This window comes from Emiliania huxleyi, assembly GCF_000372725.1.
Source record: "Emiliania huxleyi CCMP1516 unplaced genomic scaffold EMIHUscaffold_39, whole genome shotgun sequence".
In the NCBI taxonomy this organism is placed as follows: domain Eukaryota; phylum Haptophyta; order Isochrysidales; family Noelaerhabdaceae; genus Emiliania; species Emiliania huxleyi.
In genome coordinates this window covers 611417-638039 of record NW_005199045.1, presented here as the reverse complement: position 1 = coordinate 638039, position 26623 = coordinate 611417, and the positions used below count along the sequence as shown (strand labels likewise).

Genomic DNA, 26623 nt, shown 5'->3' with positions numbered 1-26623 from the left:
ATGTGTGTGTGTGTGGCCGTAGACTAGACGGCTGCGCGGTCGTCGGTCTTCAACAGCCCCCCATCCTCGCATCGGGTAGCGAGGCTGAGGATCTGAAGAAGCTAGACGACTCCTACATCTCCTACTATCGCGCGCACAATTGCGCAGCCTCCTCAAGGGTGGAGGACGAACATACAAGTGACTCGGGGAGCTCCAGGAGCGCCCATACTGCCGGTTGTCGACTACATTTGATGAAGGGGAAGTCGGCGTTTCCCCTCTGTGCCGTCCTAGGCGGTGTCGTTCATGATCTCCTTGCGGAACGACTCGAACTCCTTGCGCGGGAGCGGCTTGGTGAAGAAGTCGGCGAAGTTCTTGAGGCTCTCGACGTACTCGACCTTGACCTCCCCGGACTCGACGAGCTCGCGAATCTTGAGCTCCTTGCGCAGGATGTGCTTCGTCTTGTCGTGCATGACCGGGTCCTCGGCGACGCGCAGCGCGGCCGTGTTGTCGATCTTGATGATGGTCGGGCCCTTGGGCTTGTAGCCGAGCGACGCGAGGAGCGAGCGCAGGTGGACCGCCTCGCAAGCCGCCAGCGTGCCGGCAGAGATCTCGGCCTCGAATGTCGAGAGGGAGATGTGACCCTGCTTCTTGGAGAAGTACGAGACGATCGCGGTGCCGATCTTGAAGGCGCAGCCGGAGGTGCTCTGGCGGGTGCACCAGTTCGCGTCGGAGCAGCCGAAGAGCTTGGGGTCGGCGACGCGCTCGTAGTGGAGGCCGAGGTCCTGCGTGCCGATGAGGTAGATGAGGCAGCGCTCGGCGGCGGCCTCGATGTTCGCGTCGGGCCAAGCCATGCAGCGCGCCAGCTGCGAGACGGTGTACTGGATGTCGGGGCGCGCGTTGGTGGCGAACATGAGGCTGCCGATGAGGCACTGGCAGCGCTGGAGGAGCTGCGGGTCGGGCGCGGTCTTCTTCTCGGCTGCGCTGATGACGATGGACGGGAGGTCCTTGTCCGCGGGCACCTTGTAGCCCGCGTGCGTGACGCCTGACGGGAAGAAGCGCGCGCGCAGCGTGTCGATGTACTTGCTGGCAGACAGCTTGAAACCGGTCTGCGTCTTGGTGATGTTGAGCCCGAGGAACTCGTGCACCTTTCCCTCGTGGACCTTGAGCGGCTTGCCGACGTGCTTGTTGAAGTGCTCGATGTACTCGTGCGCGAGCGCCCTGCCAGCGGTGGTCCCGGAGTGGAAGATGCCGAAGTCGTCCACGTAGATGACGACGATGAGTTTCGTGCTGTTGCGGGTGAGGACGAAGCAGCTCGGGTCCGCCTCGGACTGAACGAGCCCAGGAAACGCCTTGTTGATGGACTTGACGTGGTTCCACCAAGCGTTACCTGCGGATGGTGCGCCGTAGAGGTTGCCGACCTCGCACACCATGTCCTTCTCCTCGCCGGTGATGGGGTCGATGTAGCAGTACTCGGGCTTGCCCTTGAGCCCCTTCGGCATCTCGCAGTACCAGGTCTCGCCCTCCCCGCGCTCCGCCCAGGTGTACGCCATGGGCTGGTCGCACGTGATGAGTTCCATGTCCTCCTGCGCGGCCACGTTGAGCACGGTGCGGGTCGTGCCGTAGCGGACGACGCTCGCGAAGGTCTTGGTGAAGTCGACGCCGGGCCGCATCAGGTTGCCCATGACACAGCCGCGCCACTTGCACCGGCCGTCGGACTTCCGGGAGGCGATCTCCTTCAGCGGGAGGACGCGCACCTTGGCGGGGCGGCGCATGGGCTTGAGCGTGCCGTTCTGGATGAGGCCGAGGAACTCGGTGTCATACGCCTTGTACCACGCGTCGCGCAGCTTGGGGTCGCGGATGTTGGCGATGTCCTTGTAGTGCTTGGGCACGATGTTGTCCGGCATGGGCATGATCTGGCCGTCCACGCTCGACATGTACGCGACGCACTGGTCCGTGGTGTTGCGGTAGACCGACGACGATGGGGATGCGGCCGCCGCAGCCGCCCAGATGCCGAAGGGCGTGGCATTGGCGGCGAGGCGGGCGTTGAGCATGTTGTTGTACTCGCCCGTCGAGACGCCGCCGCGGCTGCGGGTGGTGCGCGGCGCAGGCGCACCCGCTGCGGGCGGGTTGACGTTGCCGTCGTTGGCCGGGTCTGGCATGATCACCACCTCCTCGTCGAGGGTCAGCCCCCCGGCGTGGTTGTCGGTGGTGGGGAGGAAGACGGAGTCGCCGCGGGTCACGTTGTTGTCGAGCGTAGCCTTGTCCGACTCGTCGGGCGTCTCGTCCGCGGTCACAGGCTCCGGCCACGCGCCCTCGATGTCCGTCGGGGTGAGGTCGGAGGTAGGAGCACGGTACTCGATGCCGTTCCAGAGCTCGTTGACGCAGAATGTCGCCTGCGTGGTGGTGCCGATGTGCCCCTTGCGCGGACCCTCGGTGATGACGTACTTCCAGCCGGGCGAAGTGCGCGAGATGCCGAGGAAGGCCGCCATCTCGCCCGTGGGTGAGACACCGTTCGCCACAAGGTGGGAGGGCGACTTGACGATCATCTTGCACGCCCACGGGTAGAACATGTTCATCTTGGGGCGCTGCCCGGTCTTGAGCTCGTACGCTGACTTGCCGGTGTCGCGCACGGCGAAGGTGGCGTTGGCGATGGTGGCCGCGTACACCCAGGCGTAGCCCCAGTACTGGTAGAGCTGGGCGGCGCCATGCCCCCCTGCGCGTGCCATCATCTCCCGCACGATCCTGCCGCAGGTAGCGTTCGCACGCTCGCACGCCCCATTCTGCCACGGCTCGTAGGGGCAGCTGTTGCGGAGGGTGATGCCGTACTTGAGGCAGAGTTCGCGCACGGCGCTGGAGTTGAGGACGACCTCGTTGTCGCAGAACGCAACCCCTCCGCGGAACGTGTGGCCGTCCTTTCCCTCGTTCTCGGCGAAGTACTTGCGCAGGTAGGCAGGCGTCTGGCCCTTGGTCTGCAAGATGTACGGCGTGATGGTGCTGGTGTGCTCGTCGACGACCATGAGTGCGTAGCGGTGCCCATCGACGCCTACCACACCCTTGGGCGACCAGAGGTCGTAGTGCGACGAGCCTCCGAAGCGAGTGGCCAGTGGCCGGCCGGTGCTGCGCCGCGCGTGGTACTTGGCGTTCGCCTGCAGCGCGGCGTCGTCGAGGCCCTCGTTGCGGTCCATCTTGGAGAGGTCTGGCACGCCGTCCGCGATCTTGCTGAGGTCCTTTAGCGCGTCGCCGGAGATGCACAGGGCGTGCCGCCAGAAGGTGCCATCCGTCGGGCGCCGCCCCGGCTTGCCGCGCACGATGGCCTTGGCGGCGTTGGCGCCGACGGATGCGCCGAGCGGCATCAGGTGGATGTTGAAGTCCTCCCCGAAGTAGATGGTCTGCCCGGAGGGGTAGTTGAAGCGTGGTGGGCAGAGGTCGAAGCGGACCACGATGTTCTGCGCCTTGCACTCCTTGACGCTGACGAGAGGCATGGCGAGTCCGGGCGCGTACAGCGCGTTCACCCACTCGGTGTTCACAACCTTGGTGTCCTGCGGCTTGGTCGGGTCAGCCAGCGCGAAGGCGTACGCGGTGCCGACGCCCTTCGCCTTGAGGTAGTCGTTGTTTGCGCAGCGGATGTAGATGGGCTTCTCGGGCTCGCGCCACCCGTGAGGGAAGTAGTCGGGCGTCGGGAACATGTTCATGCCCGCCTTGGAGTCGACGCCAGCGGCATACGATCCCGGCATGTTCACACCGGCGGTCGTGTCGTACGCGTCGACGACCTTGACATGCCCGACAAGCGCGTGTGCCTGCATCGCGTCCATGCGCGCCACGTACATGGCGAGCATGATGCACGTGTACGAGAGGACGAGCGGGACCGTCTTGGGCACGTCGATGTCATTCACCGCGCGGAACATGTCGCCCGCGACCTTGCGGTAGATCGGCTGGAGCGGGTCCTCCTCGATGGCGTACTCTGCTCCGCCACCTGAGCCAGTCGCCGGCCCGGTGGACAGCTCGAGGGGTAGTGCGGTGACGGACTCGACCATCACGCCCATGTTCGAGGGCTCGTCCACGGCGTCGGCCACAGGCGTGCCGATCGAGGCAGGCGAGCCCATGTAGACCGGGATGAGGCACGCGAGCAGGACGAGTAGGATGGAAGCGCCGATGTACGGGCGAGGCAGCGCGGTGACGAACGAGGTGAACTTGACCCACAGCCCGCCGCGCGCCCGTGCCTCCGCCGCATTGCGCGCCGCCGTCTTGGCCTTGAGGATGGCGGGCGTGTCGGTGGGGTTGGAGTCGGGGAAGGTGTCCTCGACCTGGTCGGTGCCGACGCCAGCGACAAAGCCGCCGACGATGCCGTCCGGGTCGAACGTGCGGGTGACAGAGTCGGCCAGCGCCGCCCGCACCTCCTCGTGGTCGGTCGCGGTGGAGTCCGACTTCTTGAAGGGGTCGTGCGGGAGGGTGCGGCCGGGGGACTTGGCGCACACCTTCTTGTACGAGGACTGGGCCATGCGCACCTTCGTCTCGTGGTCGATGCGGTCGGGGAGTTCCTCGAGCACCTTGGCGACAGGGACCCCCTTGCAGATGAGGTCGCCGATGCACTTGCCACCGTGCAACCCATTGCAGTGGGGGCACGGCTTGCGCCCAGCGGCTGCGCGGCCGCCGCGGTCCCCGCCGCCCTTGTCGGACTTGATCTGCGCCTGGAGAGCGGCGACCTGGGACTCGGCGGCCGCGAGCTTCTCCTTGAGCACGCCTTGCGAGGCAATCTCCGCCTCGAACGCCGCCTGCGCAGCCGCCTTGGCCTCGTTGGCGCGGTCCGCGTTGTCTTGGTCGAGGATGCCCTGCATCGCGAGCGTGGACGCCTTGAGGCCGTACGTCTTGCCCGATTGCGCGGCGAGTTGGCGCTGTATGCCGATCTGCACGCGCATGTTTGCGCCGAGCGTGGCCCCCTTGGCGGCGATCGCGTCGAGGATGTATTCCTCGATCACCTCGTCGGGGAGGTGCCACTGGGAGTCCTTGAGCAACTTGTTCGCCTGCTCGATGCCCGTCTTGAACTTGGCGAGGCTCGCGGACGTGAGGTCCTTGAGAGCGTCGGGGGAGTACGCCTTCTCGAGATCCGCGCGCAGCGCCTTCGTGCGCACGTTCTTGGAGTTCGTGTCCTCCGACTCGATGAGCGACTTGATCGCCGCGATGCCCTTCTTGATGTCGTCGTAGTGGTCGGCGTCCTCGTCCGCCAACATCTCGGCGAGCGTGTCGTCGTCCTTGACGGCGTTCTGCAGCGCACCGTAGAGTTGGCGCGACAGAGTCACCGACAGGTCCTTGAAGAACTTGTCGATCATGGCCGGGATGAGGCCGTCCGCAGTGCCGATGTTCTTGTAGCGCACGTGCAGCGCGACCGCCTCGGCCTCGCGCTCCGCGCCCGGCCGGATGGTGCCCACCTCGATGATGTCGAGGAGGTACTTGTGTTGCTTCGCCGCGGTCCGCAGGTTGCGGAACCACTCGTTGAACTCCCGCTCGGAGCTCTGTTTGTAGGCCGGAATCACCAGCTTGCAACAACCGACGCCTCGCCCCAGGCGCTCCGCGACCTCGCGTGGCTCCAGGCACAGCTGCCGACCGAGATGGGCGGGTGCAACATCGATACCGCCTTCTCGCGCGCCGACAGCGACTTCTCCATGTCGCTCCTCAAGAACTGGCGCACCCTCGTCGCCCACAACCCCGACTTCGCCCACGACGAGGGAGGTGCATCCAAGTACCCCGCCATCGCCGCAGCTATCGCCACCTACGAGTCCGCCCTCTCGGACTGGAAGGAGGTGTGCGAAAAGCGCACCGCCCGCGACAAAAACAAGTACTACACCGTCCGCGGCGGCTACCTGACTGAGTTCTACCCCAAGAGCGTCCCGCTCCCCGAGCCCGAGTCCCTTCCAGCTACCGACGCGATTCTCAATGGCACTTGCAAATCCACGTACCCGCGGCCGCGGGCGCTCGCTGCCATCAAGAATCACAAGGACTGGTACGCGCACCAGGAGCTCGTCAAGGCGCGGGATGCGCACGTCAAGAACAACCCGTCCCTCGGAGACAGCGCCGTCAACAACCGCGAAGCCGCACGCTTCGTCTCCGCCTCAACGCCTTTCGCCGGCAAGGCCTTCGATGTCCGTGTCGACGGTACGTACGCCACCGCCCTCTCCTCCGACACCCTCCAGGACGAGCTCCAGCGAAAGCTCGGCCTTTGGCTCTCCGCGGCGCTTCCCACCCTTCGGGTCGCGCTCGAGCGGGGCATGCCAGTCGATTTCTTCGGCGACTACCTTTACAACAAGGCCCACCACCGGCGGCCCCACGACGGCGTCCTCGCCGCCTGGGCGGACGCGATGCGCGCCCCGGCCAACGCGCCGGTCGTGCACGGCGACAAGGAGAAACCAGAGCTCACCCGGCAGTACAACGAGGGGTACAAGGTCGACCTCGCGGAACCCCACGCTGGCCCAGGAGGGTGCGATGACGTGAATGAAGTCAAGCTCTGGACGCCCCTCCTCAAGACCTCCTCGCCGGGCGTTGGCAACGCCTCGAGTGGCGGCACGCCCGCCTCCGTTGGCCACTCCTACGCCTTTGGTAACACCGAAGAGAAGGCCCGCCGCCTAAACATGGGCTGCAAGGCGCGCGGGCAGCCCGGCCAACCCTTCTCCCACAAGACCGGCCACGGCTACGTCAAGGCGCATCGCGGTTTCTACCACGACGCGATCTTTGTCAAGCGCAACAACTTCAACCTGCTGCTCCACGAGACGTTCGGCGGCGGCTTCTCGCCCACCGCCGTTCTCAAGCTGCGCCGCCTCGCGCGCAAAGTCGCGCGCGGCAGCGTCGACCGCACGGCCTACTCGCCCAAGTACTCGCTCTCTTTTATGTCCCACCATGCAGAGCGCATCTCTCTCTCTGTTGTGCGAGGCGTGAACCGCGCCATTCGCTCTCACCTGGCAACCCTGTCTGCACGTCTCGCGCGCGCGTGAACAGGGCTCCAGGCCCCAAATGACGTGTGAGTGTTAGATTTGTTTGGTATTGCTAAAAATCTCTCTCCCAGCTTGTCCGTCGACGACATGTTGTCGTAATGTCCCGGGGATCGTTGCCCCGCCGCTACCAACTGTGAAGGTCTTCAGTGACCACTCACAAGCTGTTCCAAGGCCCGACAGAAATGTACTGTCAAAACTTTGTTCAAACAAAAGTCCTGGCCCGCGGCCCCCACACCCACAATGACTATCAATCCAGGCTGCGGGTGAAGGGCAAAACCGCGCCGCTGCAGAACGGTTTTTGCAAAACCGCGCCGCAGCGGTACGAAACTGCGCAGATGCAGTCCAGGGGTGGTAAGGACACTATGTGTGTGTGTGTGGCCGTAGACTAGACGGCTGCGCGGTCGTCGGTCTTCAACAAGCGGCGCGGTTTTGCCCTTCACCCGCAGCCTGGATTGATAGTCATTGTGGGTGTGGGGGCCGCGGGCCAGGACTTTTGTTTGAACAAAGTTTTGACAGTACATTTCTGTCAGGCTTTGGAACAGCTTGTGAGTGGTCACTGAAGACCTTCACAAGGACACCTTCCCCGACTCCAACCCCACCGACACGCCCGCCATCCTCAAGGCCAAGACGGCGGCGCGCAATGCGGCGGAGGCACGGGCGCGCGGCGGGCTGTGGGTCAAGTTCACCTCGTTCGTCACCGCGCTGCCTCGCCCGTACATCGGCGCTTCCATCCTACTCGTCCTGCTCGCGTGCCTCATCCCGGTCTACATGGGCTCGCCTGCCTCGATCGGCACGCCTGTGGCCGACGCCGTGGACGAGCCCTCGAACATGGGCGTGATGGTCGAGTCCGTCACCGCACTACCCCTCGAGCTGTCCACCGGGCCGGCGATTGACTCAGGTGGCGGAGCAGAGTACGCCATCGAGGAGGACCCGCTCCAGCCGATCTACCGCAAAGTCGCGGGCGACATGTTCCGCGCGGTGAATGACATCGACGTGCCCAAGACGGTCCCGCTCGTCCTCTCGTACACATGCATCATGCTCGCCATGTACGTGGCGCGCATGGACGCGATGCAGGCACACGCGCTTGTCGGGCATGTCAAGGTCGTCGACGCGTACGACACGACCGCCGGTGTGAACATGCCGGGATCATATGCTGCTGGCGTCGACTCCAAGGCCGGCATGAACATGTTCCCGACGCCCGACTTCTTCCCTCACGGGTGGCGCGAGCCCGAGAAGCCCATCTACATCCGCTGCGCAAACAACGACTACCTCAAGGCGAAGGGCGTCGGCACCGCGTACGCCTTCGCGCTGGCTGACCCGACCAAGCCGCAGGACACGAAGGTTGTGAACACCGAGTGGGTGAACGCGCTGTACGCGCCCGGACTCGCCATGCCTCTCGTCAGCGTCATTGTGGGTGTGGGGGCCGCGGGCCAGGACTTTTGTTTGAACAAAGTTTTGACAGTACATTTCTGTCAGGCCTTGGAACAGCTTGTGAGTGGTCACTGAAGACCTTCACAGTGGAAGATGCCGAAGTCGTCCACGTAGATGACGACGATGAGTTTCGTGTTGTTGCGGGTGAGGATGAAGCAGCTCGGGTCCGCCTCGGACTGAACGAGCCCAGGAAACGCCTTGTTGATGGACTTGACCTTGTTCCACCAAGCGTTACCTGCGGACGGTGCGCCGTAGAGGTTGCCGACCTCGCACACCATGTCCTTCTCCTCGCCGGTGATGGGGTCGATGTAGCAGTACTCGGGCTTGCCCTTGAGCCCCTTCGGCATCTCGCAGTACCAGGTCTCGCCCTCCCCGCGCTCCGCCCAGGTGTACGCCATGGGCTGGTCGCACGTGATGAGCTCCATGTCCTCCTGCGCGGCCACGTTGAGCACGGTGCGGGTCGTGCCGTAGCGGACGACGCTCGCGAAGGTCTTGGTGAAGTCGACGCCGGGCCGCATCAGGTTGCCCATGACACAGCCGCGCCACTTGCACCGGCCGTCGGACTTCTGGGAGGCGATCTCCTTCAGCGGGAGGACGCGCACCTTGGCGGGGCGACGCATGGGCTTGAGCGTGCCGTTCTGGATGAGGCCGAGGAACTCGGTGTCATACGCCTTGTACCACATGTCGCGCAGCTTGGGGTCGCTGATGTTGGCGATGTCCTTGTAGTGCTTGGGCACGATGTTGTCCGGCATGGGCATGACCTGGCCGTCCACGCTCGACATGTACGCGACGCACTGGTCCGTGGTGTTGCGGTAGACCGACGACGATGGGGATGCGGCCGCCGCAGCCGAACGCTCGCACGCCCCATTCTGCCACGGCTCGTAGGGGCAGCTGTTGCGGAGGGTGATGCCGTACTTGAGGCAGAGCTCGCGCACGGCGCTGGAGTTGAGGACGACCTCGTTGTCGCAGAACGCAACTCCTCCGCGGAACGTGTGGCCGTCCTTTCCCTCGTTCTCGGCGAAGTACTTGCGCAGGTAGGCAGGCGTCTGGCCCTTGGTCTGCAGGATGTACGGCGTGATGGTGCTGGTGTGCTCGTCGACGACCATGAGTGCGTAGCGGTGCCCATCGACGCCTACCACACCCTTGGGCGACCAGAGGTCGTGTTGAAGACCGACGACCGCGCAGCCGTCTAGTCGACGGCCACACACACACACATAGTGTCCTTACCACTCAGGGACTGCATCTGCGCAGTTTCGTACCGCTGCGGCGCGGTTTTGCAAAAACCGTTCTGCAGCGGCGCGGTTTTGCCCTTCACCCGCAGCCTGGATTGATAGTCATTGTGGGTGTGGGGGCCGCGGGCCAGGACTTTTGTTTGAACAAAGTTTTGACAGTACATTTCTGTCAGGCTTTGGAACAGCTTGTGAGTGGTCACTGAAGACCTTCACAGTTGGTAGCGGCGGTGCAACGATCCCCGGGACATTACGACAACATGTCGTCGACGGACAAGCTGGTGATTCCGGCCTACAAACAGGGCTCCGTCGGCAAGCCGCTCAAGGTCCACGAGGGAAAGGTGCACGAGTTCCTCGGGCTCACCATCACCAAGACGCAGACCGGTTTCAAGCTGTCTGCCAGCAAGTACATCGACACGGCGCGCGCGTGCTTCTTCCCGTCAGGCGTCACGCACGCGGGCTACAAGGTGCCCGCGGACAAGGACCTTCCGTCCATCGTCATCAGCGCAGCCGAGAAGAAGACCGCGCCCGACCCGCAGCTCCTCCAGCGCTGCCAGTGCCTCATCGGCAGCCTCATGTTCGCCACCAACGCGCGCCCCGACATCCAGTACACCGTCTCGCAGCTGGCGCGTTGCATGGCTTGGCCCGACGCGAACATCGAGGCCGCCGCCGAGCGCTGCCTCATCTACCTCATCGGCACGCAGGACCTCGGCCTCCACTACGAGCGCGTCGCCGACCCCAAGCTCTTCGGCTGCTCCGAAAAAGGAAAGAAAACGGACAACCCAAGGGAGGGATGGGAGGACGGCACGCCGCCACCACACAGGGATTTTAAGGAGAGGGGTGAGCTCCGACGCGAACTGGTGCACCCGCCATTCTATTTTTTTTTACCTGAGCGGGCTCAATTTTGCTCTAGGTGCCTCCTACGATTCGATCCCGCGTTCTCAGGCAGTCGCCAGGCCCAATGCCTTGGCGGCGGCGGGTTGGGGAGCTGTCTCTCTGGGCGTCACGTTGCATACTGTCTTGCACGTGGCCCCAGTGGAGGTCTGCCCATGTGGCGGCCTCTTCCATGCCGCACCAGTACGGTTCCTGCGCTGCCTGCATTGCAATCGACATTGCGGCGGCATGCGGCGGCATTGTGACGGAACGTCTGGGTGCGGCGGAACGTCGGCTCAAAAGGCCCATCGCCGACGATATGATGCACCTGCCCCACTGGCGTGGGATCAGGGCGAGATGTCATCACGCGAGATTGCGCAAGACTCGGACGATGGGGTTGGAGCAAGCAGCCCGAAGCTGCGAGCCGACGGCCGCGCTCTTTCGGCGCGGCGCCAGTCAGTAATTTGGATCGCGCATTTTGGGTGTTGCTTGCTGTGCACCTCTCCTCACGTTGAAGGATAGGCTAGTTCCATTTCACTCTGACACGCTAATCTTGAAAACGTCCAACGGAGCTCCGTGTTGCTCCCAGCGCCCTCCCCCGCGCTTCCTGCGGCCATGGCCGATGATACTAGTATGAGAGGTCATCTGGCTACCGCGAGCGCGACTCAACTCGCCGACGTCGTCCGATGATTGTGCCTCAAAGTCAGCCTCCGGAGGCTATCGTGAGGTCGAGCCGGCAGTAGCCGTGACATGTGGTTCCACCACCCCTCGTATGCTTTGCCTCTGACCGCCACCGTTCCCAGGCTGCCAAATGGGATGGAAAGGAAGGCTCGGCGAGCGTATAGAAGCGTGCTCGACCTCGTCGTGGCAACCTGCACGGCAGCGCTGGTAGGCGCGATGAGCGTCGTGCCACCTGACCCGAGACGGGTCGCAGGCGTCGTACCGAGCGCGTCGAGACCGTGTCCTGATGTGATCTGCACGGGTGAGTCACGTCGGCGTCAAAGGAGCGACGTGCGACCTGTCAGAGCTTGATCTCCGATCTCAGCGGCGTCGAGTCGTCTCCGGCGCGCGACAAAGGTACATCCCCAGGACGCGCAGAGGCAGCTGCGACCCAGCGGAGTGGACGGTAACGCACCGCGCCACCTGCTGTGCGTTACCGTCCACTCGGCGGGGTCGCAGCTGCCTCTGGAAGGCACCGAGATGTACCTTTTTCGCGCAATGGTCAAAATCAAGGTTTTGTAACGCGAGCTGTGCCACAGTGAAATGGAACTAGCCATAACCTACATAGCCCGCGCTGCGCGGCTATCTCCGAGCAGAGACCAGTAGAGTCCTGGTGACTGTACGGCTTTAGGAAAGGTGTCCGTTTTTTAATTTATGAAGCGCTACGTCACCGACCCATGCAATGCAATCCGTGGCACCGCAGCCGTCGACCTCTCCTGCATCAGCTCCCCCCCCCCCCCCCCCAAACACACAATCCTGGGGCGGGTCCCTCACAGCACCCGCTTCATCATCTTCAAGACGCACGCCTGCCCGTAGGGCACGTACGAGAGCATGTACCTACCCCGAAGGCCGACCGTGACGGTCGCGAGGGGCACGTTGGAGCGAAAAGAAATGCTGCGGCAGGCTGGCACCATGTCAGGGCACAGAACTGGCAGAGGATGAAGCCAAACGATACGACTTGCACCTGAGACGGAGCGGAGTCCCGGTTAAGGATCGGAAAGGAATGGCGGCGCACGTGTGGAGGAAAGAGTCCACCTTGAGCCAAAAGACGGACCAGAGGGTCCCCGCGAGCGTGACGCCGTACACCTATCCGCATGTGCGTTCCAAGCTCTCGAATTGCACAAGGGGCAGGGAGAGACTGAGTCTCTCTGCCGGGGCGCACCAGCGAGGCAGTCGCGCGCTCGGGCGAGGCCATGTCACGCAACTGTTTGGCAGGGCCGACGAGAAACGTAGAGGCGCCTGCTCGGCGCAGAACGGCGGATTTATATCTGGGATGCCGGGGCGGCAGCAGAGATGGAGCATAAGCCCATGGGCGGGGGGCGCGGGAGGGAGACCGATTTGCAGCAGATTGCCGAGAGTGTACTTGAAGGCAAAGGGCGCCGCATTGCCTGGGTTAGGAGTCGGGGTAGAGCTGGGGGTGGGGTGGGATGGGCGGCGGGGGACAGCGGGGGCGGCCCCTGTGGATGTGGTGGCGGGCAACGCAGTGGTGAGATTGGCAGAGCCCACGGGGGTGGTTTGGTGGTGGTGGTGGTGGTGGTGGTGTGTGTGTGTGTGTGTGTGTGTGTGTGTGTGTGTGTGTGTGTGTGTGTGTGTGTGTGTGTGGTGGGGGGGGGGGGGGGGGGGCTTGCCGAGTAGGAGGGAGCCGAGCGAATTGAGGGCGGAGAGGGAGATGAGGGTGCCGAACGCGAAGCAAAGGATTGAGCCGAGCAGCCGCTGCCGATAGCTCAGGCCGGGGCAGCAGCTACACGCCTTGAGCCTCTCGAACGCTGTCTCGGGTTCGCGCGGCTTGTTGCCTACGGGGTGCGTCGCGGGTGTGTCACAGGCGGGTCTGCGGGAGGGGCCGCACCAAAGGTCTACTCGGCCTCCGAGGTACCCGCTCGGGTCGAGGGCAGTGAGGCCGGAGCCAAGGCTCGAGCCCATGCCGTGCAAGCTGTCTTGCAGGCCTCGCACCTTGTCCCAGCTGTTGCCGCCCATCGCCTGACGCGTTGTGGCGCACTGAAGACGGTGTGAAAAACGAGGCTGCGGCAGCGGTGGTCTGGGCCGCGCTAAGTTTGGCTTGCCTCTGCCTGCGACGACGGCACGAGCCTCTCCTGCTCGGACGCGCGGCCGGCCTGATGCAGACCGAGCCGCGCGAGGAAGCCTACGTGTGGCCTCGCAAGCTCAGACGCCGTGCAAACCGTGGAGCCCTCGCACCGAGTCGCTCGAGAGTGCCCGTCTGCCGGAGCTCCTCGCCGCCCGACTCGGAGCCGTCGTCGGATGCCTTCGGGTCGGAGAGCTTCGCGCTCGTCGCCGTGAGGCTAGCCGCCTACCCAAAGAGCGACGTCGATCAGAACTCAAAGGCGCGGTGCAGCCGGCTAGTGCGAGGAAGAGAGCCTGCAGCGAGGACGAGCCCGCCTCGACAGTGGAGCGCACCGACTCCTTAGCTGCCTGTGTGAGGGAGGAGCAAGCGGAGACGATCGAGCCGGCCTCGAGCTTGGAGAGGTCGATGCTCGCCATCGAGTCGCCCGCCGCACGCACGCGGTCCACCCCGCTCGTGAGCCCGCTCGCCATCGTCGTGAATCCGTCGCTGCCCACGCTCGCGCCCGCTGCCGCCATCTCCGCCGCCGCCGCTTTTGCCCGGTCCTGAGCACTACTGAGGCTTTCGAGCGCCGAGTCGGCCGCCATCGAGGCCATGAACCTGAAGGAGTCCATCCTCAGCGCCAAAAAGGTGAACACACAGAGGGTTTTTGCAGCGATCTACACTTGGTTCCACACTTGCTTCCACACTTTTCGCAAGTGTGGAGGGCCAGTCGAAAGTGTAGACCGTTGGCGACCCGACAGATCGGGGCCGAAAGTGTAGAACCGTTGCACACTCATGAGCACGACGCCCGAGGCGCAGGTGACGTCGGCGTCCTCGCCCCAGACCCCTCCCACGCCCCTCTGCTGACGGCCGCCTCGCCTCGCCCCCTCCTCAGGCCGCGACCGCGGCGCAACCCGCGCCCACCCCTGCGGCCGCCACCAACGGCAAGGCCGAGAAGGAGGTGAAGCAAATGAAGTGGACCTACGAGCGCGACGTGGCTCTCTTGACGCAAGTCGCCGCCGCCGGCCCGCTCGCCTGGCTGACGTCCAAGATGGGCTACTCCGGCGACCCCGAGCGCACGTACAACCAGGGCGCGGTCTGGGACAAGGCCGGCGAGGGCATCATCCCGCAGATCAAAACGCACGAGGCCTTCGCTGGCGTCACCACCTTCCCCGCGACGACCGCCTTCATCGTCCACACGAAGCGAGTCGTGCAAAGCAAGGCCAACCTCTACAAGTCGGGCGGCGAGCAGGCCGAGGACGCGCCGGCAGGCAGCCTGGGCACCAAGAACGAGGAGCTCTCCGAGCTGGACCAGGTGATGCGCCACCGCCTCCCCTCACCCCCCTTCCCACTCCCTTCGCCCGCCCCCCTCCCTCCCCTCCCCTCTCCTCCCTCTGCCCACTCCGCGCCTTTCACTCGCACGCAGCTCATCATTGAGGTCGGCACGGCGATGGAGGAGGCGGAGAGGATCGGGTGCGCAAACAAGGAGGGCAAGGCTCAGGCGGACGCCGACGTCGGCAAGGGAGCGCAGGCTCGCGAACGCCCCGGGGGTAGGGGGATTGAGGGGGCTAGGCTCGCCGCCTCGTTGACGCCCTGCACCCCCCCCCCCCCCCTCCTGCCTGCTCCCCCCTGCAGGCGATGCAGGACGCGCTCGCGAAGCGCACGTACCCCAAAGACGGCGACACCGGCAAGAAGGGGAAGAAGAAGAAGAGAGCCGGGCTCAGACTTAGACGCTGGAAGGCCGGGGGCCATGAACTTAGACGACATAAGGCCAACTCCGGGTAAAACCCGGGTATACCTGCAAAAGTCCAGGTTTACCCGAAAAATACCTGGACGCGGTCCCGACCAGCGTGTGCCGCGCACGACGCCATATCGCCGTCTCCCAGGGCCAGTGCGCTACTTGCGGCGCGCAACGCCTGCTCAAGTACGCGCACCGTACCATGTGCTGCCGCTATGCGTGCCTTAAGGCGGCTGCGGCGAAGCGGCGGGCGCGGCATGCCGATGGCAGTGCGGACGATGCGGTTGCGATGTGTTCTGCTTCAAGATCGTGGCGGTGCTTGGCATGCACTTCTGCGATCCCAATCAGCTCATCGCAACGAAGCAGCGCAACAAGCTGGCTGCTGCCAACAAGGCCCTATAGCATACACAGGCTTCTCTGACATGCGTTTGTTTGAGCTTGAGGCTATTTGTGAGAACTATTTGGCTAGATGTCGCCGAAGTGCGCTCAAGAAGCAGCAACGAGAATCGGAAGAGGAGGATGCTGAGGCGGCGATTGCTGAGCATGAGGAGGATCGATCGCCCGCCGCGCAGGCGAAGAAAAATTGGGCGCCAGCGCCGTATATCGCGTGCCATGGCCGACTTAGCCGGTGTAAGAGGCTCCCGCTGATCTTAGACCGCGTAAGCACTCCAGCGTGGCTAGCCACACTTAGACCCGTTAAGCCGCGAGGCTCAGAACTTAGACTACTACCCAACCAGTTGTGTGTGTGTGCCTGAGCCTGTCCCTGTCCGAGGGCGAGGCCCTGTGCGTCTCGTGCGTGCCGTGTGTGTGTGAGTGTGCCTCGAGTGTCGTGTGTGTCACGGGGTGTCCGCACAGTCCGGAGTCTTTGTGTGTCTGGACTCTGGTGAGTGGTGTCTGACCGCTGCGTGACCCTGTGAGCTGTGAATCAGCAGGCTGTGTGTGTGCGTTGGGGGTTTCTCGTTTAAAAAAAAATTCGCGTGCCGCCGCGCGGGTCCTTGAAACGGGTCAGCGTGAGACAACGAGCCAGCGCGCCAATGGTCGACGGAACCTCGAGGGGACGAGGCCGCCGCGACGCAAGATGCATCCATCTATCCCGCCTCCGCGCCGGCGGCACTGCCCTCGGCTTTAGCGCAGGGAGGAGGCACGGCACGATGCAAGCGTGGCGCCCGGTAGTGGGAGGCGCCTCACTCCTTCTTGCGGAGGTCGGCGACCTCCCCCTGCAGCTTCTGGTAGAGCTCGACCAGCTGGTTGTTTCGCTCCGTCAACGCAGCCACACGATCCGCCAGCGCCGCGACCGCAGCCTCACTGCTGGCGGGGACAGCGACGGCTGGTTCGGGGGTGGCTGGTACGGCGCCGGCGGAGGTGGCGGGGGTGGCGGTGACGGGGGTGGCAGTGACAGGGGTGGCTGGGACGGGAGTGGCGACGGGAGTGACGGAGACTGGCGTGGCAAGGACGGCCGCTACCGCTGGGACGCTGGGCATCCCAGCGGCAGGGACGGCAGAGACGGCGGGGACGGCGGGCGCTGGCTTGGGGGCCGCCGCCGCTTTGGGCTTGATGGCCACGGCGGCGGTTGCCGAGACCGGGCGTCCCGCCAAGGGCTTGGGGGCGGGAGTTGGCACTGTGGCAACGGGTGCCGATGCAAAGCGCCCGCCGAAGGGCTGGCTTGCAGCCTGCACCGAAGTGGGCGACCGCGCCGTGGGGGTGACAACACCGGCAGCGGCGGGCGCCGCAGCGGCGGGCGCCGCAAAGCCCTTGCGCCCCTTCCGCGCAGCCTCTTTGGTCCCCATGCGGCCGAAGGCCGGCGCTGGTGGGGACGGGCGCTGGGGCTCGTTGGAGTAGAGCGGCGAGGCCTCCCCAAATAGCCAGCCCACGGGCGAATCCTGGAGGTTCTCGAGGCCGCCGCTGAAGATTTGCGCCGCGCTGCGGCGCAGGAAGCCAGCCCGCGCGCTCGCCGCGCCTCCGGCGGGCGTCCCGGCGGCGGCGGCGCTGGCCGCCGACTCCCCCTCGAGCAGAGAAACAAGCGTGTTGACAAACAGGATGATGAAGGCCGCGCCGGCCACGACGCCCCCAAAGACGACCAGGGGGTCGGCGAGGCCAAACGACCCCGCGGCAGCCGCCGGCTCGGCGAGATCGGAGAAGCCAGCCGATGCTGAGGCGAGCGGTGCGACGGCTGCGGTTCCCTCGTAGGCCGGCGGCGGCGCGGCCGCAGCGTTGGCAACCTGCGACGCGATATCGGCGACGTCGAGCGCGTCCAGCATGCTCGGCGAGCCAAGCCGCGTCGCGACGCGGGGCACGGATCGCGCGAGGAGGCCCGGGGCCAGCATTGGGGATCTGTCGGGATCTGTGCAAGAACTTGGGTTCGGCGCCTGTGCGTCCCGGGGTGCCGCGCATTCCGCGCTCGCCCCTTCTTCGTTTCGCCGGCATTGCAAAAGTGCTACGGACAAAGAACGACCCATGGAATTGCGACTCGCCGCTTTCCTCCCGCTGTGATTCTGTGTGAGCTCTGTGTCTTGATTTGCCAACAACATACCTTAAATAAACCGGGGGCTCGCACAACGCCCTGGCCGAAAGAAACGCCGCGCACCGTCGAAGGTTGGGGTCGCCAATCTTGTCGACAAAGCATAGCGGTGTCTCCTCCACCAGCAGATCCCAGTGCAGCACGTCCAGCACGCACTTCTCTGGGGGGCGGGAGGCCGGGTGAGGTGGGGTGGGACAGCGCCCGCGCGATCACGATTCGTTCACTCTCCTGCGTCTTCAATCTGGGAGACGCTGAGCTGCTGCTGGCCGAACGCGCACTGGTCCGTCAGTGCTCTGAACGAAGGGCAGCTGGACTCAACGAATTTGGCCGCAATGCAGACGCACGCAGCCGCAGCTGCGCGCATATTGACACATGCTGGCCCCTCCTCCGCACAGTAGCGGTCAAAATAGGTGATCGCCAGGGTGAGCGCATGCGGCGAAAGCCCTTCCCGTGAGCATTCATCCGAGGCCTGTGGGCGGGGGTGCAAGGCGATCTGGTGAAGGCGCGATCTACCGCACCTAAAGACTGGCGAGGGGCCCGGCCACCTTGAAGATCCAGTCGACGTGCTCGCAGCGCTCAGCGTCGGAGAGATATGCAAGGTGTGGTCCGCTGTGCCGATTCGAACCACAGTGGAGCAGTTACATGTGACGAGATTGGATCTCACTAGATTGTGCCAACGGTGTGTGGTTTGGACCTGTTCGTCAAGCCCCTTAACGCCGGTCAAGCGCGCGGGCTCGCGCAAACAAAAGATTTTCTTCTCAGTCAGTCCAAGTGCTCGGATAGGTGGGGGAAAGATGATGAAAACGACCCCCACATTTTCGAAGATGCAAAATAGAGTACGGGAATAAAGAAAGAAAGAAAGACAACAGACAACCCAAACGAGGGATGGGACGAGGACAGGGTCCCCACCTGCACGAGCAGGATTTTGGGAGGAGGATCAGGGACACAGGGGAACGGGAGTGGGGAGCGCATCGCGACCCGGGGGGCTGGGCAGGTTCCCATCAGCGAAAATTCTTCCTTCCCTCGCGACAGAAGTGTCAGCGTGCTGTCTGGTATAGCCCCAGCCGACTCCGCTGTGAACTCGCGGGGGCTCGGGTCTTGCGGACGCTGCTGCCTCCCTGGGTCACTTCCCACAGGAGCAGCTGTGAACAACAGGAGCGAGGCGCCCTATGTTCAGCCCTCGCGAGAAGCTGCAGCTCGTGCCGGAGAGGCGGTCTTCGCACGGCACTGCTACGGACGCCGGCCCGTCCACGCCGTCGCAGCCCGAGTCGCCGCCACACCAGCCGCTCTCCGTCGCTGCCCGTGCGGGCGTCTGCATGGCCGCGTGGTACTTCTTCTCTGGCTGCACGCTCTTTGGCAACAAGCACATCCTGTCCTCACTCAAGGCGGATCCCAACCTCCTCGCCATGTGCCAGATGATGATGACCGCCACCTTTGGCGCCGTCAAAATGTACGGCCCCTGGCTGACCGGTGTCGGGCCGCCGCAGGACTCGCCGCTCTCCACGCAGCCGATGCGATCCTTTCTGTGCGACATGGCACTCGTCGGGCTAATGCGTTTTGTGACGGTCGTGCTCGGCCTGATCTCCCTGAAGTACGTCGCCGTGTCGTTCACAGAGACCATCAAGTCTTCGGCACCCTTCTTCACCGTCGTTTTTGCGCGGATAATGCTGCGTGAGCACACCTCGTTCATGGCGCCTGCTCTTCCCGGGCTCGCGCGCCTTGTCTGTGCTACACGCCTCGCCTCGAGTCCCTGGTGTGCGTGGGTAGGTGCAACTCTCCCTGGTGCCCGTCGTTCTCGGGCTCGCGCTCTCCTCCTCCACCGAGCTCTCCTTCACGTTGGGAGGCTTCCTGGCCGCAGTGGCCAACAACTGCACGCTGCTCGTTCGCCCCCCGGAGGGAGGGGAGGGGCAGCGTCGACCTGCGGGTGCGCTTGGGCCGTAGGCATCGACTGTGTCCAGAACGTCTTCTCGAAGAAGCTCCTCTCGACGCACTACAACTACATCAACCTCCAGTTCTACACGTCGGCCGCCGCGTTGGTCGTGCAGCTACCCTTCATGCTCTACCTCCTCCTTCCCGCGTGGCTGGCCGGTGCATCTGCCACACTCGCCCCACCGAGCCCAGCACCGCCTCTCACTGCTCATCCCGGATCGCGAGAAGCCGCCGGCTTGAGCCGCGGATTGGCATGGCGCAATCAGGTGCAACCTCCATCTCAGCGGAGCTCGCGCAGCAGTTGCTCCTGAACGGGTTTGCCTTCCACATGCAGTCGGTCAGCGCGTACGCGGCCTAGATGGACCTAGAAGCCCTCCTGAATCACCGCCCTTTCGGCTGCGCCGTTTGCTGCTCTTTCTACACAAAACCCATCGACACCCTCCCCTCCGCAGGTACGCGGTGATGGGTCTCATCTCGCCTGTCACCGTCTCGGTAGCAAACACGCTCAAGTGCGCCCCCCCCCCTGTGGGCACGCCTCTTACGCATACAGCACAGCGCGTGCCTAGACCGATTCGTAACGCCTTGTGGGTGACTGACACTGTTTAGCCCCCATCAACAATGCGCCTGAGCGACTGCAGGCGCGCGCTGTTGATATGGCTCTCGATCTTGTACTTTGGCAACCCCGTTACTTTTGCCTCAGCTTGTGGCATCGCACCAGCTCGGTGACCGGTGGCGGCGGCCGCCATGTTCAGGGTTCCTGCATGTTTACAGGCACTGGGTTGTGCATCGGCGGGGTGCTGGCGTACAATCACGCGCGCCGGCATTATCCGTACGTGCCCCCGGTCGTGTACGCCCCTGTGCCGATGCGTGCGCAAGCTTGCACCGGCCAGTCCATACCGCCGTCTCGCTCTCCAAGCGCTGGAGTCTGACTCGGGAGGATGCGGGGAGGATGCAGCTTGCACGTTCGCAGGTCCTGTTTGCAGCCGCCAAAACTACGGCGGGGCGGGCGGCGGCGTTTACGTCAGTAGTTATACTATTTGAACAATTCCTCTTTCTGCGGCGGCGGTCCAAGTGAGCTGCCGGGCGGGGCCGCGCGGGGGTCTCGCGGCGGGCGTCTCTCTCCTCTGTGTACTCCGGTCTCCCCGCGGCTCGTTGGTGGTGGCTGGTGGCGAAAACTCTGGGCCCCTGTGTGGCGAGAAAAAAGAAAATGAAGTGCGAACATTAATTTTTTGCCAAGGCGGGTTTGGTTTGTTGTTTTCCGCATCGGTTTAATCAATTCATCAAAAACAAATGCATGTGGCGTGTGTGCCTGTGCGTGTGTGCGTGTGGCGCCTTTCTCTCTGCTCTCTCTCTCTCTCTCTCTCTCTCTCTCTCTCTCTCTCTCTCTCTCTCTCTCTCTCTCTCTCTCTCTCTCTCTCTCTCTCTCTCTCTCTCTCTCTCCACGCCACACGGCACGCCACCCTCCGCCCCGCACTCGCCGCACTCACCGCGCGCCACACTCGCACAGCCCTGGTCGGTGCACATGGAGAGGCTGGGCGGGCAAAGGCGCCCGGCTCTGCGGCGGTGGTCGACGGCGGTGGCTTCGCACGACGCAGCGAGGCCGCAAGCAGTACGTTGTCTCGCCACGCGCCGGCAAAGCCTCAGTGCCAGACACACACATCTCGATCCGTCTCGCCACGCGCCGGCAAACACCTCCGCGCCGCCAGCGCCTCGGTCGCAAGGACCGGCCGGTGAGGGATATCTCGGCGGCACCGGGGCGGAGGCCGATCTCACCGTGCCCTCCCGTACTTGAGCTTCTGCTTCTTGCTCGCCTCTTGCGCGGCGTCGAGCGGCTCGTCCGGCTTGGAGATCCAAGGGTAGACGTATTGTGTCCAGGCGTAGTAGAAGCCAATGCACGGCGGGACCACTGCGACGAGCGCGAACCAGTCAGAAAGGAGCCCTGTCGCGAGCTGCACGAACATGGTCGTGTAAAGCAGGTCCCACGTGTACTCAATCACTCCCTTGCTGTCCAGGTCGGATCCTGCGGAGATCAGAGCGCCGCCCTGCGCGAGCGGAGCATGCCTGGGAGAGGCGGCCGAGGCGAGGAAGCGGTACATGGCAAAGTACAGGCAGAGCATGAGGAGCTCGCCCGTGATGTGCCACCTCGAAAAGGAGTCCCAGTGGTACCACACGCGGTAGACACAGTAGATGGCCTGGCAGGGACGGCGGGCGGGCGGCGTCGACGGGCAGAGGAGGGATATGCGTACGGTGCCACACATCGCGCACATTGCACGACAGGATCTGATAGAGCAGCCTCGCTAGGTAGACCTGGTTCTTCAGCAACAACTTCTTGTTCGCCTCGTTCGCCATCGACCGAGAGCAGGGTTCCGGTCCTAGCCAGATAGGGGGTCTCCGCGCACAACCCGGGGCCCGAAATCGCACAGAGTCACGCAACCCTGGGTCCCAGGGAAGGCGAGCAAAAACCTTATCCCGCGCGCTAGACGCCGACTCGGAGGCCGCACCGGTCAGGCGCGCAGCCGGAGGGAGAGAGAGGGAGGCGCTCAATCGCCGCACGCGGCGAGCGCCTCCATCATCTCCGCCTCATACGCACCCTCCACCCCCGCGCCCGCGCCTGTAGCGTCCGTGCACGCGAGGATGGCCTCGCCGGGTGGTGCGGCCGCAGCAGCTATGGCAGCAACCGCAACAGAGGCAGCAGCACAGCGGCAGAAGCAGCGGCAGCAGCAGCAGCAGCCGCCGTCGCCGTCGCGCGGTCGCTCAGCATCTTGAACGAATGCCCACGATGAGCAGCGAGGCGAGGAATATCTCCTCGCTGCCGATCGTCGGCCCGATAAACTGCAGCATGAACATCTGGTCTGTTCACGGTGACACCGCGAGCCTGGCTGTTCTTCACCTTCCTAACTAACTAACTAACACCCTCTGCAACAGGTAGGTAGGTCCGGTTTTGACCGCCCCAGAGGGCCCTGCAACAGGTAGGTAGCCCTATTTTCGTCTTTTTTCGCTCGCTGCGCGGCCTGGGGATAGGTAGGTAGGTAGGGCGTTTGGCCTGCATATACTTTTCCGGCAAACAAAAAGGAAAACAGAGGGTCCCCAGCACTTTGCGTTTCCGGAAATTTCCAGGGAAAACAGGAGGGTGTTTGGTGCTCCATTCTGGAAACTCGCGAGTTTCCCTGAGTCTGAGAGCTGGTCTGGGGCAGCGAGTCATGGTCAACAGACCCCCTATCTGGCTAGGAGCCGGAACCCCAATGCGCTCTTGCGGCTCTCGCGATAGCGCAATGCCGTGAGCCCTGTACTCTACTCTCTGTACACTTTGATCGATTCGGCGAGGCCGCCGTCGCGTCCTGAAGGGCCTTTACTCTTTCGCCGGACGCAACTGGCCTCAAAGGGGCTTCCGGGTTCCGGCCTCTGCGTGCGGCGATTCTTACATGAGGCCCTCAATAGATCAACTCTCCTCTCTCCATGAAGGGAGCGAACCTGGCTGACGGCAAAACTGCTAGCTGTCGCCCTTTAGGGCGACATGATGGTGTTTTGGCGCGAGGGGGGGCGTGCAAGTGGCTAGAATGCCTAGCGCCGTCGTCCTGGGGGGGACCCGTCCTGACCGGGGAGGGTGCCCGCCGGAATTCCGGCGGAGACTAGTACTCCAGTCGTGGTCCCATTCAGACGGACCTGCGCTCCCTCGTGTGCCTGCCGGGTTCTCTCCTTCCTGCTTTCTGGCGCATCCCACCATCCACCCCATGCGCCACCTGTGTCCTGTTTGCTTGTTTTGTGTGCCGCCACGCCCGAGGCCCTTCCGGGTTCCGGCCTCTGCGTGCGGCGATTCTTACATGAGGCCCTCAATAGATCAACTCTCCTCTCTCCATGAAGGGAGCGAACCTGGCTGACGGCAAAACGGCAGAATTTTACTTCCGACAGGCGCGGGCGACGGCTTCCACCAATACGCCGTCTATGCTCGCGGCGGCAAAAGCGGTCCTCGCGCCGCGCGGCACGGTGCGCGCCGCCATCAACATGTCCAATATCCTCCTCGTCACCAACCGCGCCGACCCGGCGCAGCCCGGCGGAGTCGCGCCTGACATGGCCGCCGCGCTGGCCGACGCGCTCGGCGCCAAGCTGCAGCTGGTCCCGTACAAGAACCCAGGAGCGCTGGCGGACTCGGCTGGCGCCGGCGAGTGGGATGTGGGCCTCATCGGCGCCGAACCGGCGCGCGCCGCCATCATCGGCTTCTCGGTCAGCGCAGCCACGACAACTCAGCGATTTGCTGCCCGCCCCCTCACCACTCCCTGGATGCCTCCCTGCCCGAGGCGCCATACGCTGAGATCGAGGCGACGTACCTCGTGCGGCCGGGCGTGCCGTTTCACACCGCCGCCCAGGTGGATACGGAGGGCGTGCGTGTGGCGAGCTCGAGGCGGTCTGCGTACACGCTCTGGCTGGAGGACAACCTGCGTGCCGCGCAGCTCGTGCAGACGGAGGAGCCCGGTGCCGAAGGCTCGTGGGACCTCTTTCAGGACCGCGAGCTTGAAGCGCTGGCCGGTCTGCGTTCATTCCTGACCGGCAAGGCGGCTGAGCTGCCGGGATCGCGTCTCTTAGACGACCGATTCACTTCAATCCAGCAGGCCCCGGATTACCGAAACCGTCCGATGCATTGATATTGCATGAGATGACAGACCACCCCTGCTCGATCCCAGGCTATCGGAACGCCGCGCGGTGACGCGGCGGCTTGCGACGCGGCAGTCGCGTTCCTGGATTCGTTTGTGGCCGACGCAAAGTCGTCAGGCCTAGTGGCGAACCTGCTTGCCAAGCACGGCGTCGAGGGGAAGCTGTCGGTGGCGCTCTGAGACGAGAGCTTTGGCGCGGCCACGGGGGGGGAATGCAGTGGCCGAGAGTGTGGACCATAAAAAAGGGGGCCTTGTGCAGATTCCAATGAAATAGAATGTGTCGGAGCGCGCGGTGTGCCGCGTCTCTCCCTATAGAGTACCAGGGTAGGCTCCGCCTCACTGCATCTCGAACTGGATTCCACGAATTGATTTTCCTAGCGTCGTCAAAGTGAGCTGAAAGCTCGCTCGAAGAGCCGATGTCACCCGCCGACCGCCTCCCATCTCGCCGCTGCTCTGGCGGGGCGGCGGCGGGGCCTGGCGACGGCGCGCGGCGCATGTGCCGTGGCGACCCACCGGGCCGGCCGGCCGCGCAGGCGCCGACCGGTGATCGCCACCGCGCCCCGCCTCGGAACGCCGTTTCCGCTTGGCGTCCGAGGCGCTCGGCGTTCCCGCTGGAGCGCGAGATCGGACCGGGTCGGACGCTCCTTTTCTCGCCGTAGGCACGGCTGGCCGGCTGGAGCAGCGGAAAAACAAAAATCGGACCGGTCAATCCTCTCCGGCCAGCCTCGGGCTAATTAAAGCCGCAAAAAATCGGAAGTTTCCGCCGCCCCGGATTCCACCTCCCTGGCCCTGGGATTGCGCGCAAGGGAGCGGGCTCTGGCGGAAGCTACCGGAGGTTGAGGTAATAGGTGAGCGTGACCACGTTCAGCTTTGTGATGTCGTAGTCGCGGTGGTCGGGAGGCAGCCTGCGACAGCGTGGCTGTCAGCAGTTGGCTGGCTGTGTGCGGCAGACGGCAGAGAGGGAGCAGCGGGCGAGCCGCACTTGCACCCGCCCAGGGTCCACTCATGCAGGTTAGGCGGCGTAGTGTCCACCATGATCAGAACAACCCGAGGTGCCATCTCAGGGCTCAGCCAATACAGCGTCGCGCGGGTCCTTAACCGTGGGCGTCGGGGGCGTCGAATCGCTGGCGTCGAATCGCGACGGGCGGCGTGGCGGGCGCTGTTTGCAACGCGCTCGTGCCCACAAGCCGTATGGCTCGTCAAGAGTTTATTACCTCACCAAGTCGCTCTCGCTCCCCACTCTTCTCGGCCTCTTGGCTAAGATCAAGTGTAGTATCTGTTCTTATCAGTTTGATCTCTGGTATGCTGGACACTGTCCAGCAATTTGATCAAATTGATTTTTCTCCGGGACTGCGTGCGCTGGCTTGCCAGCGCAACAGTGCTCGTGGTCCTCGGCTTGCACGCTCCAGGGATCGCGGACCCGTCGTAAACTTGAAACTTCGATGCCCCCTTACCACTCCAAGTGCTCCTTACCTGCTCAAGAGGAGGCTCTCAGCCCGCCTGGCTTCCTCCCTCACCAGCTCGCCGGTGTGAATCCCTAGGGCCTCCAGGGCTCGCACCTTGACCTCTCACAGGCCAGCGCACAGCGCCATAGGAGCAACAAGGCTGTGAAGGTGCGAAACTCGACACCTCGTCACCCCTCCACACCGCTCGATTCCGCTCGACAATGGTCAACGCTCGACATCTCATCAGCTCAGCGAGACCAATATCTCCAGCCTCCTTCATTGCTTCATATCTTGGCTCGTGCTGCTTTTGGGAAGGGTGAAACTGAAAGTGAAAGCGATTCGCTGTTTCCATGTGAAATCACGAACCCTGCTGCCAACTCAGCAGCTGCACCGACATGCGGCACATGCCACTAAACTCCCTCCTCCCTCGACAAAAAAAACGCACGAACCGCGCACAATTGGTGACGATGCAAAAACGCGGAGTGCAGACGCGTTTGCACCGCGGTCCGCGGTCCAGCGCGTAGGGAGAGACGAGAGTCGTGGGGTCGGTACCGCGCTATGGCGGGTGGTCGCCCTCCTCGTGTTTCCCACGCGTATTTCCGCGCGACGCGCTCGAGGCGACGCGTGCCGCGCGGCCCGCGCCGACGAGTCTCAGACAGCGGCGCAGGATGGGCGCCAGCCGTCCAGCCCGATCCCGGCGTACGCAACGTGGCTGGGGTCGAGAGGGTCGAGCCCCTGCCGGGTTGTGGGATGACAGCGGCGTGAAGGCGGTGGCTGGCAACGCCCCTTGATTCGACGCCTTGCTCACCGGTCGTTTGGGAGTCGAGGGAGAGTCAATGTGAGAGGCGCGGGTTAAATGCCAAACCCCAGACAGTGAGAAGGGGGGGGGGGGGGGCGAAGGGGCGAACGGGGCGAGATCAGGGCGCCTTGAAGAGCAGCTCGAGACCTAGAAAAATGAGCAGATGGAGCGCGGCGCGGCGCGCAGGAGCTAGGACTGGCGCGGAAGCGCGGCGCCGTAAGTTGCGGCGCAGAGCGGGAGCGGGATGAGGACCATGGCCAGCACGTAGCGC

General features: G+C 64.1%; 7 protein-coding genes across 7 annotated transcripts in view; 3 read left to right on the top strand and 4 right to left on the bottom strand.

Moving 5' to 3' along the window:
• Positions 1 to 11985: 11985 nt before the first annotated feature.
• On the bottom strand, positions 11986 to 13903 carry EMIHUDRAFT_451257 (hypothetical protein; the record flags this gene model as incomplete). Its single annotated transcript, XM_005771263.1, has 10 exons — positions 13589 to 13903; positions 13427 to 13520; positions 13276 to 13355; positions 13078 to 13192; positions 12844 to 13008; positions 12550 to 12603; positions 12378 to 12454; positions 12251 to 12301; positions 12127 to 12179; positions 11986 to 12052 (listed from the first exon to the last, which is right to left on the bottom strand). Exons 1-10 carry the CDS (start codon positions 13886 to 13888, stop codon positions 11986 to 11988), a joined length of 1056 nt encoding a protein of 351 aa, XP_005771320.1. The 5' UTR covers positions 13889 to 13903.
• Positions 13904 to 14069: 166 nt separating this feature from the next.
• On the top strand, positions 14070 to 15059 carry EMIHUDRAFT_209529 (hypothetical protein; the record flags this gene model as incomplete). Its single annotated transcript, XM_005771262.1, has 4 exons — positions 14070 to 14093; positions 14170 to 14589; positions 14701 to 14787; positions 14910 to 15059. 4 exons carry the CDS (start codon positions 14070 to 14072, stop codon positions 15057 to 15059), a joined length of 681 nt encoding a protein of 226 aa, XP_005771319.1.
• A 927-nt stretch (positions 15060 to 15986) lies between these two features.
• Positions 15987 to 17356, bottom strand: EMIHUDRAFT_355611 (hypothetical protein). Its single transcript, XM_005771261.1, has one exon. The coding sequence runs from the start codon at positions 17334 to 17336 to the stop codon at positions 16197 to 16199; it is 1140 nt and encodes a 379-aa protein (XP_005771318.1). The 5' UTR covers positions 17337 to 17356; the 3' UTR covers positions 15987 to 16196.
• Positions 17357 to 18699: 1343 nt separating this feature from the next.
• TPT1 (triose phosphate /phosphate translocator) lies at positions 18700 to 20505 on the top strand (the record flags this gene model as incomplete). Its single annotated transcript, XM_005771260.1, has 7 exons — positions 18700 to 19251; positions 19298 to 19400; positions 19472 to 19618; positions 19726 to 19804; positions 19912 to 19968; positions 20098 to 20165; positions 20231 to 20505. The coding sequence occupies 7 exons, from the start codon at positions 18700 to 18702 to the stop codon at positions 20386 to 20388; spliced, it is 1164 nt and encodes a 387-aa protein (XP_005771317.1). The 3' UTR covers positions 20389 to 20505.
• A 723-nt stretch (positions 20506 to 21228) lies between these two features.
• EMIHUDRAFT_209525 (hypothetical protein) lies at positions 21229 to 21808 on the bottom strand (the record flags this gene model as incomplete). Its single annotated transcript, XM_005771259.1, has 2 exons — positions 21229 to 21651; positions 21725 to 21808. 2 exons carry the CDS (start codon positions 21806 to 21808, stop codon positions 21229 to 21231), a joined length of 507 nt encoding a protein of 168 aa, XP_005771316.1.
• A 1506-nt stretch (positions 21809 to 23314) lies between these two features.
• Positions 23315 to 24288, top strand: EMIHUDRAFT_209523 (extracellular solute-binding protein; the record flags this gene model as incomplete). The annotated part of the gene is made up of 3 exons (XM_005771258.1): positions 23315 to 23680; positions 23755 to 23983; positions 24185 to 24288. 3 exons carry the CDS (start codon positions 23315 to 23317, stop codon positions 24286 to 24288), a joined length of 699 nt encoding a protein of 232 aa, XP_005771315.1.
• Positions 24289 to 25929: 1641 nt separating this feature from the next.
• The window catches only part of EMIHUDRAFT_451254 (hypothetical protein), a gene marked incomplete at its 5' end in the record, with an annotated part of 2599 nt that continues 1905 nt past the window's right edge, over positions 25930 to 26623 (bottom strand). Inside the window, 3 exons of the mRNA XM_005771257.1 lie at positions 25930 to 25975; positions 26010 to 26499; positions 26568 to 26623. Of these exons, the coding sequence (XP_005771314.1) occupies positions 26406 to 26499; positions 26568 to 26623 (150 nt within the window). The 3' untranslated portion in view covers positions 25930 to 25975; positions 26010 to 26405. The remainder of the gene's footprint in view (positions 25976 to 26009; positions 26500 to 26567) is intronic.

Coding starts and splice junctions, on each gene's coding strand:
- EMIHUDRAFT_355611 (XM_005771261.1), bottom strand. CDS start 17,336: ATGCTGGCCCCGGGCCTCCTCGCGCGATCCGTGCCCCGCGTCGCGACG.